The sequence below is a fragment of the Motacilla alba genome, chromosome Z (assembly GCF_015832195.1).
Source record: "Motacilla alba alba isolate MOTALB_02 chromosome Z, Motacilla_alba_V1.0_pri, whole genome shotgun sequence".
Lineage (NCBI taxonomy): Eukaryota > Metazoa > Chordata > Aves > Passeriformes > Motacillidae > Motacilla > Motacilla alba.
In genome coordinates, this window is record NC_052046.1 from 51,449,582 (window position 1) to 51,468,350 (window position 18,769).

The 18,769-nt window shown below is 38.3% G+C and overlaps 1 protein-coding gene across 4 annotated transcripts in view; it reads left to right on the forward strand.

The window, feature by feature from the left end:
- FRMD3 (FERM domain containing 3) overlaps positions 1-18,769 on the forward strand; it is a 129,227-nt gene that overhangs the window by 67,957 nt on the left and 42,501 nt on the right. For all 4 annotated transcript variants that reach the window (XM_038124015.1, XM_038124016.1, XM_038124017.1 and 1 more), the window contains 2 exons: positions 3,397-3,439; positions 12,219-12,297. In XM_038124015.1, coding sequence (XP_037979943.1) covers positions 3,397-3,439; positions 12,219-12,297 — 122 coding nt within the window. The remainder of the gene's footprint in view (positions 1-3,396; positions 3,440-12,218; positions 12,298-18,769) is intronic.

The window sequence follows — 18,769 nt, forward strand, 5'->3', positions numbered from 1 at the left end:
CGGAAAAGAGATTAGAAATTACTGGTGCTGAACATGAATCTGCTCTCAGGATGCTTGGCAATGTGTTAGCAGGATTAGGATCAAAGTATTTTCTTCCCCACTGGGCAGCAACCATGCTACTAACATGCTTTCAATGAAACAAGAAGTTCTGCCTCTGCAGGAATGATTTCTGGGATTTCTGGTGATCGTTAGCTACTATCACACATAAAGCCAAGCTGGGTTGAGGGTGTAGGCCATCCTCCAATTAAAGCAGCCTTTGTGGACTACAATGTCAAATACACAAGACAGAGATAAAACTGCTTAAAATTCCTGGAGTTTTTTTCTCTCCCTGATTTGCACACTTTAGTGTTAGTAAAGAAATAAAAGATTATTGTCTCTAGTTACAGTTTTATATCTGAGTAGTTTTGTTTGGATTTTAATTAATACCCAATAAAGGGTACAATAACTCATTGCAATGAACAGTTGAAAACATCCGTGGCCTGCTCTTGCAAGGCAGTGTGGCACACGTATTAATGACATTTTTTTTGTAGTTGAACATTTAAAATGTTTCTAAAATTTATCTTTACAAGCTAACTTGAGGTGTTATATTTTCATTCACCTAAGATTTTCTTTTTCAGAGAAGTTAAAAAACATTGCTATGTGAAAAAAGCATTTTGGAAAACGAAATGCTTTTCAATTTAAAGTTTCTGCAGAAACAGCTTGATTAATTTATAGGATCCTTAATCTCCTCCTAACTATAACAGCTAATTAATCTTGGAATAAATATGGCTTGCATACTGTATAGTACAGATGAGGCACAGGTATTAATTATTAATAGTCAGTGCTATAAGGCTGAAAGATAAGTACTCAGGGGAAAATATTTCCTAAAACTCAAATTGAAATATGCAAACAAATATAGGGGTGGCTATTTCCAGAAATATTAGCAATGACTAGGTGTTTATCTTCCCCTGACAGTCAGAGAGCATTAAGCACCTAATTCTTGTGTCTTTGAAACTCTCCACAAATTATAAAGTAACTCCTCTGTTTTCAGGAAGATTCGGCTAAATTGTGTACACGTTTGCAATCTTCCATCAACAGAAGGTCACAGCAGAAATCTGAGCTTGTAGAAACTGCCTGTCACTTCCATGACCTCCATGTGAAAGCCTAGATTGCTTAATTGCTGGATGTCTTTTCAAACTGTTTTTAACCCACGAAGGTCAGGTCTTAGTGACACATGTTTGATTTTGGACATGTTAGGTAAATCTGCATTCCTGGAGGTTTGAGAAATTTCATCCATGTTTTCCTTCTTTCACTATTCACATGGTTGGTATCAGAGTTTCATATTTGCAAATTAGCTTAATTTTTATCTGTGACTGCTTTGTTGTAATAGGTAATTAACTTTTCCAAACAGTTCTAATTGCTGATCTGGTCTGTGCTGATATTCCAGCTTGGTATTTCAAAAAGAAATATCAAGAAAACTGAGTTGTGTTTTTGCTAGATGAAAATGGTGCATACTCTTAACTTTCTGTATCCTGGAAACAGTACAGCATGGCTCACTGTCCAAGTCCCCCTTTGCTGTCTGAATCTTCATCTAGGACTGGCCTGATCCTGGTGGATGTGGGGTGGGTCCGTGGAAAGTGGACTTGTATATCTGTTTGCCTTGGTTTCCTATCTGTGAATTCATTCTGGATAATGTACCTACAAGCCATTGCGGGCTGTATAAGAATTCTTAAATCAGATTGTCTTTACCTTTTTATGAGCAACTCGCAGCCCCCGTTATTCAGAGTGAAACGTATAAATAATTTATATGTATTATCTAAAAAAAGAATGAAATGAGATAGATATTTCTGGTAACTCAGTGAAACCGTCATTGCTGATTCAATTCTGTTTCTTTCATCTTTCCCCTAAAAAGAGAGATTCTGGGAAAACAGAATAGGTAAAGAAATGTTGTAGGGTTGTTGTTGTGTTGTGGCTGTTGTTTGAAGTTTGAGGTTGTTGGCTTTTTGTTTTCTTTGTACCAGGGTTCCATATCAGTCTCTCAGTGATAAGTGAGCTTCAAACAGGAATATGTGGCAGAGCTTATCTCCCTACTACTGTAGACTATTTGTGTGTGAGTTTCTGAGCAACCATAGCACATAAACCATAGATATCTGAAAATGCTCATTCGATGGTATTTGTTTTTTCAAAAGTTCTCTTTCAGAAAACTAATTTGCAGTTATCCTGACTTCATCAGAATTCTTGAGATGTCATAATTTTTAAAGTAATAATTTTCTGTCAGTTATTAAAACCCCTACAAAATATCTACCCCTGGCCTTTCTCTGTGGTAGAATTACTAAAGGTTATAAGGAGAAATGGTAGCCCATGTAGTATATTTTAAGTATTGGATATGGTTTAATAAATGCTAGATTTTCTTTTTGCAGTTGACCAAAGGGTTTTAGAGCTAGAATTAATGGGTTAAAAATGAAACCCCTTAGTGCAAGACCTTCCAGTGTTGAGTATGCTTATTAAAACTGAATGCTGTGCTTTTTGGCCAGCTGCTTCCACAGCACAAATCTCATTTTACTGTGGAGATTTTGCTTAAATGAAAAATACTAATACAAAAGCTGCTGGCTGTGGTCTGAAGTGGCACTTGAATATCAGCATGTTCTTTTGTCTGACAAAACATCCTACTGAGCAGGTCAGCTAGTGCTAGCAGGGGATATGCTAAGGCTCTTAACTAAAATGTGAGCCTAATTCTGGCTACAGAAGTACCTGAGTTTATTTTCTCAGAGAATCAAAAAAAAAAAAAAAAGAAAAAAAAAAGAAAAGAAAGAAAATTTTCCTGCCAAAAGCATCTTTTCCTGTAAATTTATGCACCTACTGATAAGCATCTATATCTCTCTGTTGTACATTAGCTATGATTAATGTATTGTGAACATTTCACAGAAAAGTGCAATCTTTTTCCTTTGAGACTTTTGATTATTGCTAGAAGAGAACAATTGCTTGTGTCCTGTGTGTTTTGACTGAGGGTATAGTACTAAGACATTCTTCAGTTTCAAGAAGCTTGGAGGACAACATCAATGAAGAGACAGTGTTAAAGTTTCTGAATATTCTTTCCTACTGTCTGATATGATCGTTCTTCTGGAAAAAAAATGGCTAAAAGTCCGAGACTAAAATGCCTACTGCAAGCTGAGGACTACAGTCTGTCCTCTTTAAATGTGTCTTTGAAATACTGTCTTATTTCTATCTCAACTACATATATTTTACAGGCACTGGTGATATCAAGTATGCTTGTACAGTAAAATTCCAGTATGGAGGTGCTTTTCTCATGTATGTCTCAGTGAAACAAAATTTCTACTTCTCATTTTTGGTACCTTTTACATTTACAAGGCTATTTTTGATCGATATTAACCTCTGCTCTCTGCTTTATCTTTCCAGCACTGGCTGGAGCCCAACAAGTCCATCTTCAAGCAAATGAAATGTAAGTCTTGAAAGCTCATGGCTTTAAAGTTATTTTTAAATAATAGAAGGTTTTCTTGTGCTTCCATGCAGTAATTTAGAATAAGCTTCATTTGTTTCTCAGTGTAAACAGGTCCTTCATGTTAGCACATGAAGGAATCCTAAAAACTCCATGCTACCCTGATCTTACCATCTAACAGTTTCTGCACATCAAAGCTTTTCCTTACTGCTCGTGGCTACAGCCAGAGGCCATCAGATTTTGGATGGCAGATCTGGTTAGAAGACCTGTGTGTTCCAGCTCTCATTTTCAGTCAGATGTCATCAGCCACTGGGAGATGGCAATAAAAATGGAATGTGGCAAGTTCTTCTTGGTCTTTTCTGGTTATCCTTATTTCTGCTGCCCCTTGCTTCCTGAAAATGCAGAGCATTGGCTTGAGATCGTTGTTACTGTCCAGCAAACTCATGTACTGTGGACTAAGTGGTGATCTTTCTGCCACAGGAGGGGTGAACTTAAGATCACTAATTAAAAAAGTGTCCTTAAAACAGGAATGTATTATTTTAATTATCTTTTTGAAATGTTACTATCTGGCCTATAGTTCCCATTAAATAGTCCAACTGTGAAGACCTCTCCAGGAAACAGAACTGCTTTGGTACTCAGAAGCTTATACGCAGCATTTTACTTGGCAATTCTGGACAATTGACGTGGCTCATTAGAAGCTGTGTCTTAGCTGTTATCTGTCTATCTATCTATCTATCTATCAATCATCTATCTTACGAAATGAAGGAGAATTTTATCGTCACATTGCTTGTATACAGTTTTCTGTTTTAACAAGGAGCCTTTTGTGTGGGAGACAATGTATTTGCTTTAAAATGTGGTGAGACTTAAGAGATTGTCTAATATGCAAAATGAGTTAATACTGGATGTTGACTGCATTATATGGAATATTTCAAGGAATTCTTCCATTAATGCAGCCGTACTACAATATATGCAAACATGTGTATATATGCCATACACATATATCTGGCATATTCAATATGAACTTATATATCTAGTGTTTAGCTAGCTGGAGTACTATCCTGTAATAATTAAGTTAAAAATTGTCAAATTAGAATGAAGTTGTGCTCCTCAGCAATGCTAGTAAAGGAAGAAAAGAGGGAAGAACAGAAAAATGGTAATAATTGTAAATTATCTTAAACTCTTGCTCCCTTCTAATGTGTTATCAAAAGTAGAACAGTTTCCTGAATATATCCCCTGCATTTATGTTACTGCTTTTACCCAACAAAGTACAAGGGCTCATTCCTCTTGTGCACTTTGCATAGCAGCACTTGCAGGGGCTCTGCCTACAGATGTGCTGAGAATGTTTTGATGTATTCAAAACAACCTCTCCTGCATATAGATGCTGCCTGGATTTGATAGATGGTAGTCCATGAATTCCATAGATGTAGTGATTTGATGGCCTCATAAGAAGATTTCTGTGGCTTTTGTGATAGAATTCTAATCAAAGCTCTAAAAACAAATTAATACATAGCAAAAAACCAAAATAAAACGCATCTAGCATGAGATTGTTTATCATGGTGAAAAGGTCTTAAGAACAACAGCCAAAGAGAATGAGATGCTAATAAAGGATTTTTGTTACCAGGCTTAGATTTAGGACACAGAAGTTGGATTAACAACTTATGTTTAGAGAGTTGGGTTGGCAATTTATGTTTAAAAATACTAGTGTAAGTTAACTTTCTCTTATGTCACAGATGAAGGACTTCAGTTGCTACAATCATCCTTTAAAAAAAAAAACCAACAAAACTATGTATATATTTTTTGACATGTGTAGAATCCATGAAGATTATGCTGTGGAGGTTTTAAGGACTTTTTTTGTAGGAATTTGGCATCAAGAATATTTTGATTTATTTTTCTAAAAATAGGCTATATTAATGTAGAAAACCAAACAATTTCTAAAGGAACAAGGTTAACTCATATTTGATCTAAAAATATTCAGTTTACTATGAAAAGGTTTAAACTCAGAAGAAAAAATTGTTGATACTCACTTGCAAAACTTCCCAGTGTCAGGTAGCGCAAGTGAGGACTGAAATTAGTAGAAGGTGGAAAGTCTAAAAACTGAAGCAATGAAGTAACTGGTTAGTAGCACATATGTATACATGACTCCTGGGAGAAATGATGCCAGAAAGCTATTCACAGTGACTGTACTAAGTGGAAGTTTCTTTTTATTTCTTTGCATTAAGAAATTCAGGGAAAAATGAATAATTTTCTCTGATAATCTCTAATGACTCAAAAATTTCTAAATTCAGTTGAATGCTTAGGTTTACATAGAATTGTGAAGCACTCGCATACTTGCAGAAAAAAATTCAAAAAGGTTTTGTTCTTGAGCTCAACTACAATTTGTGTGGAGCTTCCTTTTCCTCCATTACCGCAGCAGGATTTTCAGTCTATTTATTCATGCAGCTCAATATTGACAAGTATTTGGACCAGAAAAAGTTTGACTAGTAGAAATATTCTAGTATACGTTTTATTAGGTGCTAGCTTTCATGGGTCTCAGTAGTACATTAATCATTCAGGCATAATTCCTTTATAATCAGGTTGTAGAGAACTTATAATCTGGCAACAATACATCTCTGTCTGTGAAAAAGAATATTGTTTCTTTGAAGCTCTGACGCATCCATAGGATCTTGTGTGATGTGCTACAATTTCAATTTCTTTGGCTTTGGAAAAAATTCCTTTAAGTTCATATTTAGTAACATTGGTATATGACAGGAAGAATCTTCTAAAATTTTCTGGTTTGTCTTATCACATATGAAACTATATTTAAATGTGCTCTGGTGCCACACAAAAAGAATGAAGATATGGTGTCTTTTTTTCTCATCATCTACCTTTGCATTTTCCTTTCTCATTGTAATGTTTGTGTTTTAACATGATGTGTAGGTCTGTGCCTTAGCCATTTTTACCACTGATTTTGCCTGAGAGGGAAAAATTCGGTTTATGAGAAATGTCCTGAACCACTGCCATTCTTGTTTGTACAAATTGAAGCCAATTGGTGACCAGCAGCTGCAAGCAGTGTGTTTCCAACAGTTTGACAGAAAACTCTCTGGAAGGTTGCCCAAGGAAGCTGCATCTTTGTGGTTCAGAATACAGAACTTCTGAGAGAAATTTTTCTGTTCTTTTGCATGTTTTTGTGTGTACTGTTGTTTTTTCCCAAATGCTGACAGTAAAGTTCTCTGTTCGGCAATCTTTGTTGGTTATTTTCTGAATAGGAATATTATGGTGTAAAACTTGAGTTACATCAGCACTAATGTTTTTAGTAAAGAAGAGTTTTCCCATGCACTTTCTCTCCTGCTGTGCTTTTTTTTTTTTTTTTTAATTACTTTTAAAGATTATTCTGCTTAGTAATATGCAGCTCTCCTGCAACCTGCTTGGTGGGAAATATCCAAATATATTGATGACATTGGGACAGAATAATTTCTGTTGCTCTGATATGCAGGCAATCTAAATTTTCATGTTTTTCTTTTTGCCTGGCATAACTGAAAGAGAGTGCGTTTAGATTACATATTAGGGAAAAAAATCTTTATTGTGAGGGTGGTGAGGCACTGGAACATGTTGTCCAGAAAGGTAATAGGTGCTCTGTCCTTGGAGGTGCTCAAGGCCAGGTTGGAACCTGGCCCAGTGCAAACTGTTCCTGCCCATGGCAGGAGGAGCTGGGACTAGATGATCTTTATGGTCTCTTCAAACCAAAACCACTCTATGATTCTATGATCTAAAAGAGTAATGCTACAAGGATGTTCTCCTGTGTCAGGTCATTGGAATTTTTCAATTAATTTCCATGATCTCTGATGCTGTCCTAAAACCTGAAAGGAGGTGGAATGAACCAGGAGATCTCAGTACAAATGTAAAGAAAAGTTTAATCAAACATGAGATTCATAAATACATATACGTATATACGTATATACGTGTGTGTGTATATATATATATACACATACATATATACATATATACATATATACATATATACATATATACATATATACATATATACATATATACATATATACATATATACATATATACATATATACATATACAGTGAGAGATTCATAAATACATATACAGCAGTAGTTTTGTGTGATTCTTCAGACACTAATATGAATACTGCATATTCTACAATCCTCATTAATATTTAATAACAGCATTTTAAGCTTTATTATAAACAACTGACAAAAATCCACCTTGCCCTGTGTTGTTCTGTAACTAATGAGTGCAATGTAGAAGAGCCCTAATTTGAGATTTATGACAGATCAGGTATCCCTTATGCATAAATAACACTGAGTAATTTTCTGGGCTAGAGTTAATTTTCTTTGCAGTGGCTGGATATGGACAAGGAGCTGATTCATCTGGAAAGGAAACAGGTATATGGAAACAACTCTGTATGTCCTAATGGTTGCCCAGAGATGCTTCTGCAGAAATAGTGAACATGAAGACTAGATGAGTGTAATATTTTTTCTTGCTTGTTTGTTTGTTTCTTAAATTTCACAAACTTTTTGTGGGAATCTGTATTTCAGAGAATATGTAACATCAAGGAGAGATGAAGGACATATTCTGCAAAGTTGCATTCTCAGGACTATGAAGATAATTTTAACATCTGCTTTTGGCTTTCAGTATCCCTGTGTAATTCATGTGCAAATGTTCATGTACACTGACAGTGCAGTGCATTATAGAATGTAACATTTGTGCTTGGTGAAAAGGAACTTGTGAAAAACAAACTTCCTAAAAAATGTGAGCTGAGAATCTTCCATCTTTCTCTATTTGGTTGACACTTGTAAAATTTCAATCAAGTTTTTCAACAGCCTTTAAAAACTATTTTCATCTTTCATAGTGTTGTGGTTTAACTCCAGCCAGCAACTGGCCCCACACAGGCACTCACTCAGTCCCCCACCATCAGGATCACGGAGAGAAGGGTAAAATCTGGAAAACTCATGGCTTAAGACAAAGAAAATTTAATAGGGAAAGCAAAAGCACACACAAGCAAAGCAAAACAAGGTATTCATTCAGCCCTTCCCATGGGCAGGCAGGTGTTCAGCCATCTCCAGGGCAGTAGGGCCACACCACATGTAACAGTGACTTGGGAAGACAATTACTCCAAAAGTCTCCTCTTCCTCTTTCTTCCTCCTACTTTATATACTGAACATGATGTCATGTCATCTGGCATATTCCTTTGGACAGCTGGGGTCATCCATCCTGTCTGTGTCTCCTCCCAAAATTCCCATGCAGTCATAGTCTCCTCACCAGGGTGTCAGTACAAAAAACTTGTCTGTATTATCAACCCTGTGTTCAACACAAACCCAAAACCCAGCCCCATACCAGCCACTGCAAAGAAAATTAACTCTAGCCCAGACAAAACCAGAACACATAAATATTTTATTCTTTTTTTCAGATTCTTTTTCTATGAAGAAAATGGTAATACGAATGTGTGGGGGTTTTTGTTGAGTGCTTAAAAATAGTTCATGCAAGACTCAGTCCCCTACTTACTGATTTCTGTACCAAGGGAGGCGTCTCCCATATCCCTCTTTGTTCTTGTCATGGTGTTGTAGGTTTGGGGGTACTTTAGGGAGATCCTTCCTTTCTGATGTACATTGAATACTGTACCTTAGTTAAATGTAAATGAAATGAACTTTAAAAACATGCAACCAGTTGCCTTGAAAACTATGCTCTGTGTGTAGCTCCTTCATGAGGGTCTAGATCATGACTTGTTTCAGCATTTAACATAACTTAAATGATTTTATTTGTACTTTCTGTTTCACCTCTTACATACTTTTAGCACTTAAACTAGCAAATTAATCGTTCTGCTTCAATGGAGTTTGCTGTCAATATTATTCTCCACACTAAAGCCCTTTGAAATTATTGTAATTGTGAATGGGTTTTAGTGAGAAAGTGAACTCAGATGGTAGGAAATTCTGACAGAGCCTCAGGCATTTTGCTATGCCAGCTGCTTCTTATCTGAGAGATAAAAGACCCTCTGAAAGGAAAGGCCTATAAGAAATAGCTACTAAAAAACTGATTATGTGACTTGATAGTTTTGTGTTGATGAAATGTGCTTCTGCAAATTCTGCTCTATTTTGGGAAGGTTTGTTGTTAATGTTTCCACTTTAATATGTAAGTGGTCAAAAGTAATTTTACTTTCAAGGAATTGAGAAATTATCTGGCTTGACAAACACATTTCTTGAGCTGATGAAATTCCATGCCTGTCTTGGTTTCCGCGATGAGAAACCAAAGAGAGAACATGAAGTCCTCATGCATGTTTCTCCAGTGTGGTAAAATCTATGAGAAAAAGGCCTTGCTAAACATTTATATATCATCAAATTCTCTTTGGAAGAACATTAGGCTTATGATCTACCTTAAAATTAAGATGGAGGATAAAGTGGATATCTTTGGGGGTTGCCTCCTTCCTCATTCAAATGTTCATTGCAGCTGGTTTTCCAGCTGAGAATAAGAAACAGAAAAAGAGGATCTCCTGTAATTGCAGGGAACCTTCTTATCTCCAGAGATGAATTAGATGGATAGGTTCATATTATTTTTATAATTTCAAATTGCATGTTGTTTTTGTTCCATTCTTGCACAGCAATAGAAAGGGATCTTAGCTTAGCAGACTTGTGTAGTATTGCTGCACTGCTGAGGAGGAATATTGTTACAGGAGCTTGAGATTAGAAAAAGATTTGAGAAATAGGCTTTAAGCTGCCTTGACAAATCTCCTGCATATCCTGTGCATTGATGTGTGCTTTTGTCACATACTGTTCTTCTGCTCAAGTAAAACATTTCCTACTTTAACCTTTCCTATGAATGTAGGCTATTTTTATAGTGCCCTGTATGCTGTCGTTTCCTCACTGTGATACTCTTTGCCTATGGGGCAGCTGATACTTTTATGTGTTTACCACATACTGCCAGAATGGGACTATTCTAATATAACTTTTAATTATTTATTTCTTTTTACCACTGACAAATTTTCAATTTTTTTAAATTGACATATGGAAAATTGGGTAAAATTCAGTACATTTTTGGAGTCTTGCAGTAGGCTTGTATTTGCTAGGGCCCTGAAGACACATGCATTAGCTATTCTTATATCTTCATTGCTATTTCCAAACTAATTCTAAATCTGCCAAAACATTTAAAAGTGGGGTTTTTTTTCCTTTTTTTTTTTCCCCCAGGGGAAGAGCTCTTGCTTGTTTAATACAGCTTGTCTCTCCTGTCATATTTTTTAGCTGCAACAGTATTCCGAAAGCGGAGGCTTTCCTCCCTTGCTTAGTTTTAACATGACTATTGAGGAGTGACAGAAACATTTAAGATTACTTAAGTTGTCTTTTGCTGTGTCCAGGAAACATGACTCCTTAGTGAGTTTCTGCATGGCTGCTTTCCTTTCTGGGACAGTGAATTCACTTCATCTTCCACTTTGCTGCAGCAGGGCAGTGAAGACATAATGATGTCTTCTGTTTTGCAGTCACTGTAAGACAATGCTGCAATCACATCTAGGACAGCAAAGCCCACAGAAAACAGACTGACTGTTTCTCTAGCCTTCAGAAGGCTTCTCCAGATCTGAAAACTGTGAAAGTTCAAACCACCTCTAGAGAACAATTAAGGCTTATTTTTTTTTCTTCATTTCCCCTTAATTTCTATTTATTATTGATTGTTTGCTTTTTTCTGTTCCTATATTTTTCATATTTCCATTCCCATCCCTTCTGAAATTCCTCTTTGTGTCTTAAATGAATAGTTATTTAAACAAGGAAAGAAAAGTTAAATCAGCATTTTTTTGTGGAAACTGACTTAAAATAAGTACAATGTGAGATTTTAAAAGAGGAAAAATATTCCTTTATCTTCAAGAAGAGCTGAGCCTTCCAAAAGATACAAATCATAACAAAAGATTTAACTAATTTTTATTTTCTATCGCTGTTGTACATCACATGGAACTGTGTGGTATCTAGAGATATGTTTCTGAAACACTGCAGCATACACGTAAATAATGCAGTCAGAGTAGCTTGAAGAGTATCATAATTGTCGAACTAATCACAATATGAAGTTTGTACAAGCCTTTGAACTGGTAAGCTTAAGAAGATGGTACAGTAAAATGTTCTGGTAGCTTAATAATATTTATTGTTATAATTACAATTTAAAAAAGAAATTATAGATTTCACCTGGTATTGTCTTCCATTTTCTCTGTAATTTTTCTTGCCCTTCTGCTTTCCCTTTTCCTGCTGTAAAAGCACAATTTCTTCAAGGTTTTGGAAATTTAAAATTGTCTGTGTACATTGAGACTATACCAAGACCAAAATATATTAAAACTAACTAGAATATTGTAGATATGCACTCTGCTCTGAATCAAAGTGCCTGAGGGGCATTGATTGCAAAATTGAAATATTTCCTTTTGTAATCCTTTCCTCTTTCTCCTTTCCCCTTTCTTTTTCCCCTCTTTCTTTTCTATTGAAATGATTGTACATCAGGCCTGGTATTGATACCATTGCTCAGAGTTAGCTACTATAATCTTATTATAAACTGGGAACAGAAATATTTTTACTGTCTTTAGTTTCATTAACTAATTGGTTTCTTCAACTTTATAGTATTACCATTGCTTACTGCTTATCATTTGCCAGAAAAAAACACCCCAAAATAAAGCATATATAATAATGCTCTTATTTGAATCTCTGCCTAAACTAACCATTAGTAAGTGACTTTAAGGTCACTCCTTCAGAGTGGCTTAAGCAATGTTTGTTTCCTACGGTTCTCATGCTTTTTCTTTATAATGTTTCAGCTCATCCACCATATACCATGTGCTTTAGAGTGAAATTCTACCCACATGAGCCCTTGAAGATTAAAGAAGAGCTCACCAGGTATTTTTTTGTTTTGTTTTGGTTTGATTTGGTTTTTGGAGTTATTTTTCTTTTTCTTGAATTGCAATGATTGGTGAAATTCAAGCAGAAGAATGTTCATTAGCATTTTACAGAGGACAGTAATGAAACCTTGAGGACTACTTGGTTTCTTGGTAGACTTTTGCTTTGCTCTTTTTTTTTAGTGCTGCTCTGTTCACTTGACAATCATCTTTTTGCTGTGTGTTCTTAAGATGTTTTGAAAATAAATTAATAATATTGTCACGCTTTAACTTAAAAACCATCTGTACTTTGCAGCTGTATGTACAGTCAACTGTGTGAGAGTAATAGTGTTTTGCATTTCTGTTACTGTCCGTGCCTATGGATATCAGAGCTGCTCTCTCATTTATTTCTTCAGCTGGGTGGAAATCTGAGGGGTGTCTGTGGTTCCAATTTAAATAACTAAATTAAGTTACAGTAAGACATTCTATCACATTGCCATACCACTCTTTGTTTCAGAACATTAATTAACCCTGTGGTTAATCCCTCATATCGATTATTGTCAATGAAGTCTTTTTAAAAGCTTTATAAGAATAAATCTTTAATGAAGCATCTTAGAGACATCAGAGAGACTTATAGGTCTTAAAAAGACATGGTTTTCCTACTCTTCCATAGAAAAAGCTGATGTGAAAAAATGTTCTGTTCAGTACATGAAGCTTTGTGTCCAGGATTTAGACATCACTTGCAGGAAGAAAATTTAAGAGTTGTCCCCTCAGATTACTCATGCTTTATATCTGTCCTACCCTGGGCTCAACCTTCCCTGGCTGGGCTTGACAGTAATCCTTGACTCACTCTGTGGTTTAACATGTGAAACTATTTTCAGAAAATGAAGGCAGAGAATGATCTATCTGAAGTTATCACTATGTCAATGATATCATAGAAAAAAAACCCCGCAGCAGTCTGAAAAACGTGTGCACACTGCATGTTCGGAGGCCAGGAGTGCCTTGGGCAACAGATGATGCTGCGTTCTTGCCTGTCACTGCATTTTATTACACTGCTAAGGACAACTAAGAATATTGTCAATCACATTGTACCTTTCCAGTGACCTACTTTCATCTTCTCTTGTTTTAATTAACAACCATTTTCATAGCTATGCTTTTGAAATAAAATCAGTGTCTGCCTTTGGATGTCAAGGCACTCTGCTAAAGGAGAAATTCTGTGGAAAATATTTCTGCCTCTCACTGTGGAAGGGAGATTCTGCCTGGTCCTTGGTCACTGTTTTCTCTAGAGTGAGCTGGTTTTAGGATGGTGATTCACAAGTTATCTTCAGAGGCCATGGGGGTTGATGCCTTGATCTCTCTTGCTTATGTAGTAATAGACCACCTGAAACCCAACTTGTCGCTGAAGTCAAAATCTTAACGCACTTCAGTGCTTCTCAGCTCATCATCTTAATGGATGTCAACATGGATTTAGAAGATCTGTCCTTATTTTTGGAAATACTTTCCACAGCAGAGCATTGATGCTGCACACTTGAAACATGTTTGAGAAAGACTAAAGATACCCTTTTTCTTTTTTAATTAGGCAATTTTCCCAATGCCTTTTAAAAAATTGTGATGAGAAAGTAGCAAGGATTTAACTTATTTTTCTCAAACGATTTGGCCTCTGCATGTGCACTGGAGGCTCAGCAGACTGCAACACAAGCAGAGGATATATAATTTTCAATGGTTTGTATAATCTTTTAAATAGAAAAAGATGCTCAGCCTTAGTAGAAGAGTAATGCTGCTTATAGTCTGTTGACTCTGACTGGATGCCTGACATCAGCCAAAGCCTTTCTCTCCCTTTTCTCCACAGCTAGACCTCTCACAGGGGAGACAAAATGTAATGAATGTAATGAAGGGTCCATGAACTGAAATAAGGACCAGGAGAGATCACTCACCAAATGCCATCATGCAAAAAGAGGGTGCAATTTGAGAAAGTAATGGAATTTATTACTAAAAAATCAGAGCAGGATAATGAGAAGTAAAATAAGACCTTAAAAATGCCTTAGCCCCCACCCCTCTGTTCTTTCAGATATGAAATGAGAAATGGGTTATGGGTTATGGTCAGTTCATCACAAGTTATTTCTTCTCCTGCTCAGGGAGAGGGGACCTTTCCCTCCTGCACTGTGGGAGACAGTTCTCCATGAACTTCTCTGATGTGAGTCCATCTCATGAGCAACAGCTCTCAGTGACCTGCTGCAATGTGAGTCCCTCCCCAAACTGCTGCAGCATGGGTCAGTCTTCCACAGGGTGCAGTCCTCCAAGAACAGGCTGCTCCAGTGGAGGCTCCTGTCTCCATGGGCCTTCCATGAGTTCACAGCCTCCTCAGGCATCACAGAATTAACTAGGTTGGAAAAATAATTGAGATCATCAGGTCTAACCTATGACCTAACACAACCTACAGTCAACTAGACCATAGCACCAAGTGCCACAACCAGTCTTTCCCTAAACACCTCCAGGGATGGTGACTCCACCACTTCCCTGGGCAGCCTATTCCACTGTTCCTTCTGTGAGGAACTTCTTCCTAATGTCCAATCTAAACCTCCCCTGGTGCAGCTTAAGACTCTTTCCTCTTGAACTGTCATTGGTTGCCTGGGAGAAGAGACCAAGCCCCACCTGGCTGCACCCTCCTTCAAATAATTGTAGAAAGCAATAAGGTCTCCCTGAACCTCTTTTCTCCAGGCAAAACCCAGCTCCCTCAGCTGCTCCTTGTAGCACTTGTGCTTTGGACTCTTCACCAGCTTTGTTGCCTTTCTCTGGACAGTTTTGAGCAATTTAATAACCTTCCTGAATTGAGTAGCCCAGAACTGGACACAGCACTCTAGATGTGGCCTCACCAGTGCTGTGTACAGGGGGACAATTGCTGCCCTGGTCCTGCTGGTCACACTGATGCTGATACAGGCCGGGATGTCATTGGCCTTCTTGGCCACTAGGACTCACTGTTAGCTCATGTTCAGTACTCTGTCAGTCCTTTCTGCCTGGCCTCTGTCCTGTGTGACCTCAGCCTGTAGCACTGCAGGGGGTTGTTGTGGCCAAAATGCAGGACCTGGCACACTCATGTCATTGGATTTGGTCCATCTATCCAGCCCGTCCAGGTGTCTCTGGAGAGGCCTCCTACCCTCCAGCTGATTAACGCACACTCAACTTGGTTATCTTGCTAATGGTGGACTTGGTCCCCTCATCCAGATCATTAGTACAGGACTGGCCCCAACACAGATTCCTGGAGAGAACACTGCTGACTGGCTGCCAGCTGGATGCAGCACCATTCACCACCACTCTCTGGGCCCGGCCATCCAGCCAGTTCCTAGCCCAGCACAGTGCTCCTGTCCAGGCTATGGGCTGCCAGCATTTCCAGGAGAGTGCTGTGGGAGACAGTGTCAAAGGCCTTGCTGAAATCCTGGTAGACAACATTCACAGCCTTTTCCTCATGCAGCCGGTGGGTCACCACATGATCTTTATCTCTGGTCATAAAAGGAGATCAGGTTGGTCTGTCTAAACCCTTGCTGGCTGGTCCTGATCCCCTGGCTGTCCTGTAGGTGCCATGTGATGGTTCTCAAGATGATCTGTTCTATAACCTTGACAGATTCCAAGGTCAGGCTGACCAGCCTGTAGTTTCCCGGATCCTCCTTTTGGCCCTTATGGATGGGTGCCACACTGGCCAGTTTCCAGACATCAAGGACCTGCCAAGTGAGTAAGGGGCCAGGACCCTAATATACAGAGCCACCCCTACTCTTGCCTGTCTTTTCTGAAGAGCAAGCAACCATCCATTGAAGAACTCCAGTCATGCAAAGTCATCCCTCCATGTTTCCATGATGGTGACATCATAGCTTTCCTTCCGTACAATGGCTTCCAATTTCTCTTGCTTGTCACCCATGCTGTGTGCACTAGTGTAGGTGCACATCATCTGGGCTGCTGATTTCACCCCTGACTCTGCCTATGGCTCATCTCTGGAGAGCCCGTTTTCATCCCCTTCCCTATTCAAACATTGTTTAAAGTCCTCTCAATCAGCCCTGCCAGCTCATGAGCTAGAATCTTTTTGCTCGTGTTAGAGAGATGGAGTGCATCTGACTTTAGAAGGCCTGTTGCCATAAAAAGTTGCCCCATGATCAAAGTTGCATCCACCTGCTCTGGTGTGGAGCTTCTCAATGGGCTACAGGTGGATCTCTTGCATCCCTGTGGATCTGCAGGGTCTTCAAGGGCATGGCTGCTTCACCAGGCTTTGCACCACAGGCTGCAGAGGAATTTCAGCCCTGGAGTCTGGAACATCTCCTGCCCCTCCTTCTCCACTGACCTTGGTGCCCACAGAGTTGTTCCTCTCACATGTTCTCACCCCGCTCTTTTTTGGCTGCAGTTACATTTGTGCTATCGCTTTTTCTGCCCCTTCTTAAATCTGTTATCACAGCAGTGTCATCACCATTTCTGACTGGCCCAGCCTTGGCCAACGGCACATCCATCTTGGAGCCACCAGGGATTGGCTCTGCTGGACGTGGAGAAAACTTCCAGGAGCTTCTCACAGCAGCCACCCCTGTATCCCCACTGTTACCAAAGCTTAGCCATGCAAACCCAACACACTCCTTTATACTGTGGCCATCTCTGATGGTCTGAGTTCTGCTCCATGTGTGGTATGTGGAGGATATCAGCTCTTCTAAATGTTACATCTGTGGCTTTCTAGGTCTGGTTATCTGTCACTTACAGATGGTGTGAAGTCCTTCAGTTTTAGAAAATAGCATTTAACTGGCACAATTGAGCATATCTAATGAGAGTAATAAACGCCAGTTCATAACTACGCAATAGCAACACGACACCACATGTTCACATCTCCCCTGTCCCCTGCCACACATGCCTGTAAAACATAATTTCAGTTTCTTTCCTTTTTAAATCAGCATTTGTAATGAAGCATAGACTGGGGATAGAGGCCTTGAATACATACAGTGTTGATATTATTGTTAATTTCCTTTTCTCTTAATTTTTTTTAAATAAAAAAATTCTTTTTGGTTAATTCCCTTTGTTTTTCCAGAAAGCATGATAGTTTGATGGGGAGAGGTTTTCTTTTGCTGCGCATTGAACTGTGTGCAGAAAAAAGGATATTTATTATAATGCCCAAGGTTGTTCTGCTGGCATGGCATGCAAAGATAAAAAATTGCTGTGAAGAAATTAAAAAAAAACCTGCAGAAATCACTTAATGCACAGCATACACAGCATCCCAGCAGACTCTATGAAAAGCACAGATATTTTGCTCTGTGCCATTCTTTCCTGTTCTTGTTCACAGCTCAGAGCCTACAGCTGGGAAAGCCTGAGATGTTGTACATGAACAAGATGTGAACAACCAAGGGAATATGAACAGATAGATCCAAAAACTGATCATACTTGGGCAAAGATTTCTATTTTGTTATTTATTTTTGGTGTTCTTGTTTAGGTAATAAATAAATCAGTGATTTTTATTTCTTATGAAAGAATCCCAGGGTCTCATGCTCTCTTATCTTCAAATCCCTATATTTTAGTGTGTATGAATAATTAAAATGAGAGACTATAAAGTCATTTGAGGTCCTAAAGGAATGCTCTAAAATGCTACAGATAATAGTGTATCAGTGGTAATCCATGATTATTATAGGAAAAAAAAAACAGTTCTAGAGGAGGGCATGGGTGAATAGCTGGTGGAATTAACCAAAGATGTATTATTTCAACTTGCTTTCATCATGCCCTTTTTCCCTAATCCATACTTCCTAATCTGAGAAGCAGTTCTTCAATGAGTAGTCTGACATAAATCAGTTTCACAAGTATAGCAGGAAAAGCAGATGAAGAAATTGTTTAATTGGAAGTCACATAAAATGACAAAGACTTGGGGTATGTAAACATGGCACACTCAGTGTTTGTCTAGCCCAGTCTCAATCAGCTGTATTTGATATTGCCACGTGCTGGAAGGGTCTGGTGCTTTTCCCTCCAGAAGCAGGAGGCCAGTTGAGTTTGACAGTGATTGCTAATGCCTGAATGGATCTGGTTCTTAATGCCTCAATATCAAGTGATTTATTTGCAAGTTGGAAATTCATGCAATATATTTGTGCTATTAACCAATAGTTCTAAGGTGAGTTCATACAAGCTGGGCCTGTGCTGCTAGCCCTGTTCCGGACATCACTTAGGAATACCTCTGCTCTTCCTGGTACCCTGCTCTGCTCTTCTGGAAGTGTGCAGTCATAGCTATGCTTTGATATCCATGAAAGTCCACTCGTCTATTTTGGCTTTGTCAAGGACACTTCGGCAGTTGCCAAGTGAGTTTATAGTTTTAATGGTATTGCAGTCACAATCAGATCGAATAGCATAAATCTTAAAAGTGAGTGTTTTGTTAGTAAGAGCACTTGACACCTCAGGCTTGCAGATAACATTCAGAGTAGGGAAAAAATTAACAAGAAGGGTCATTTTTTTAGTAGAGATTGTACCTAAGGGAGAAGAGATCTTGTACA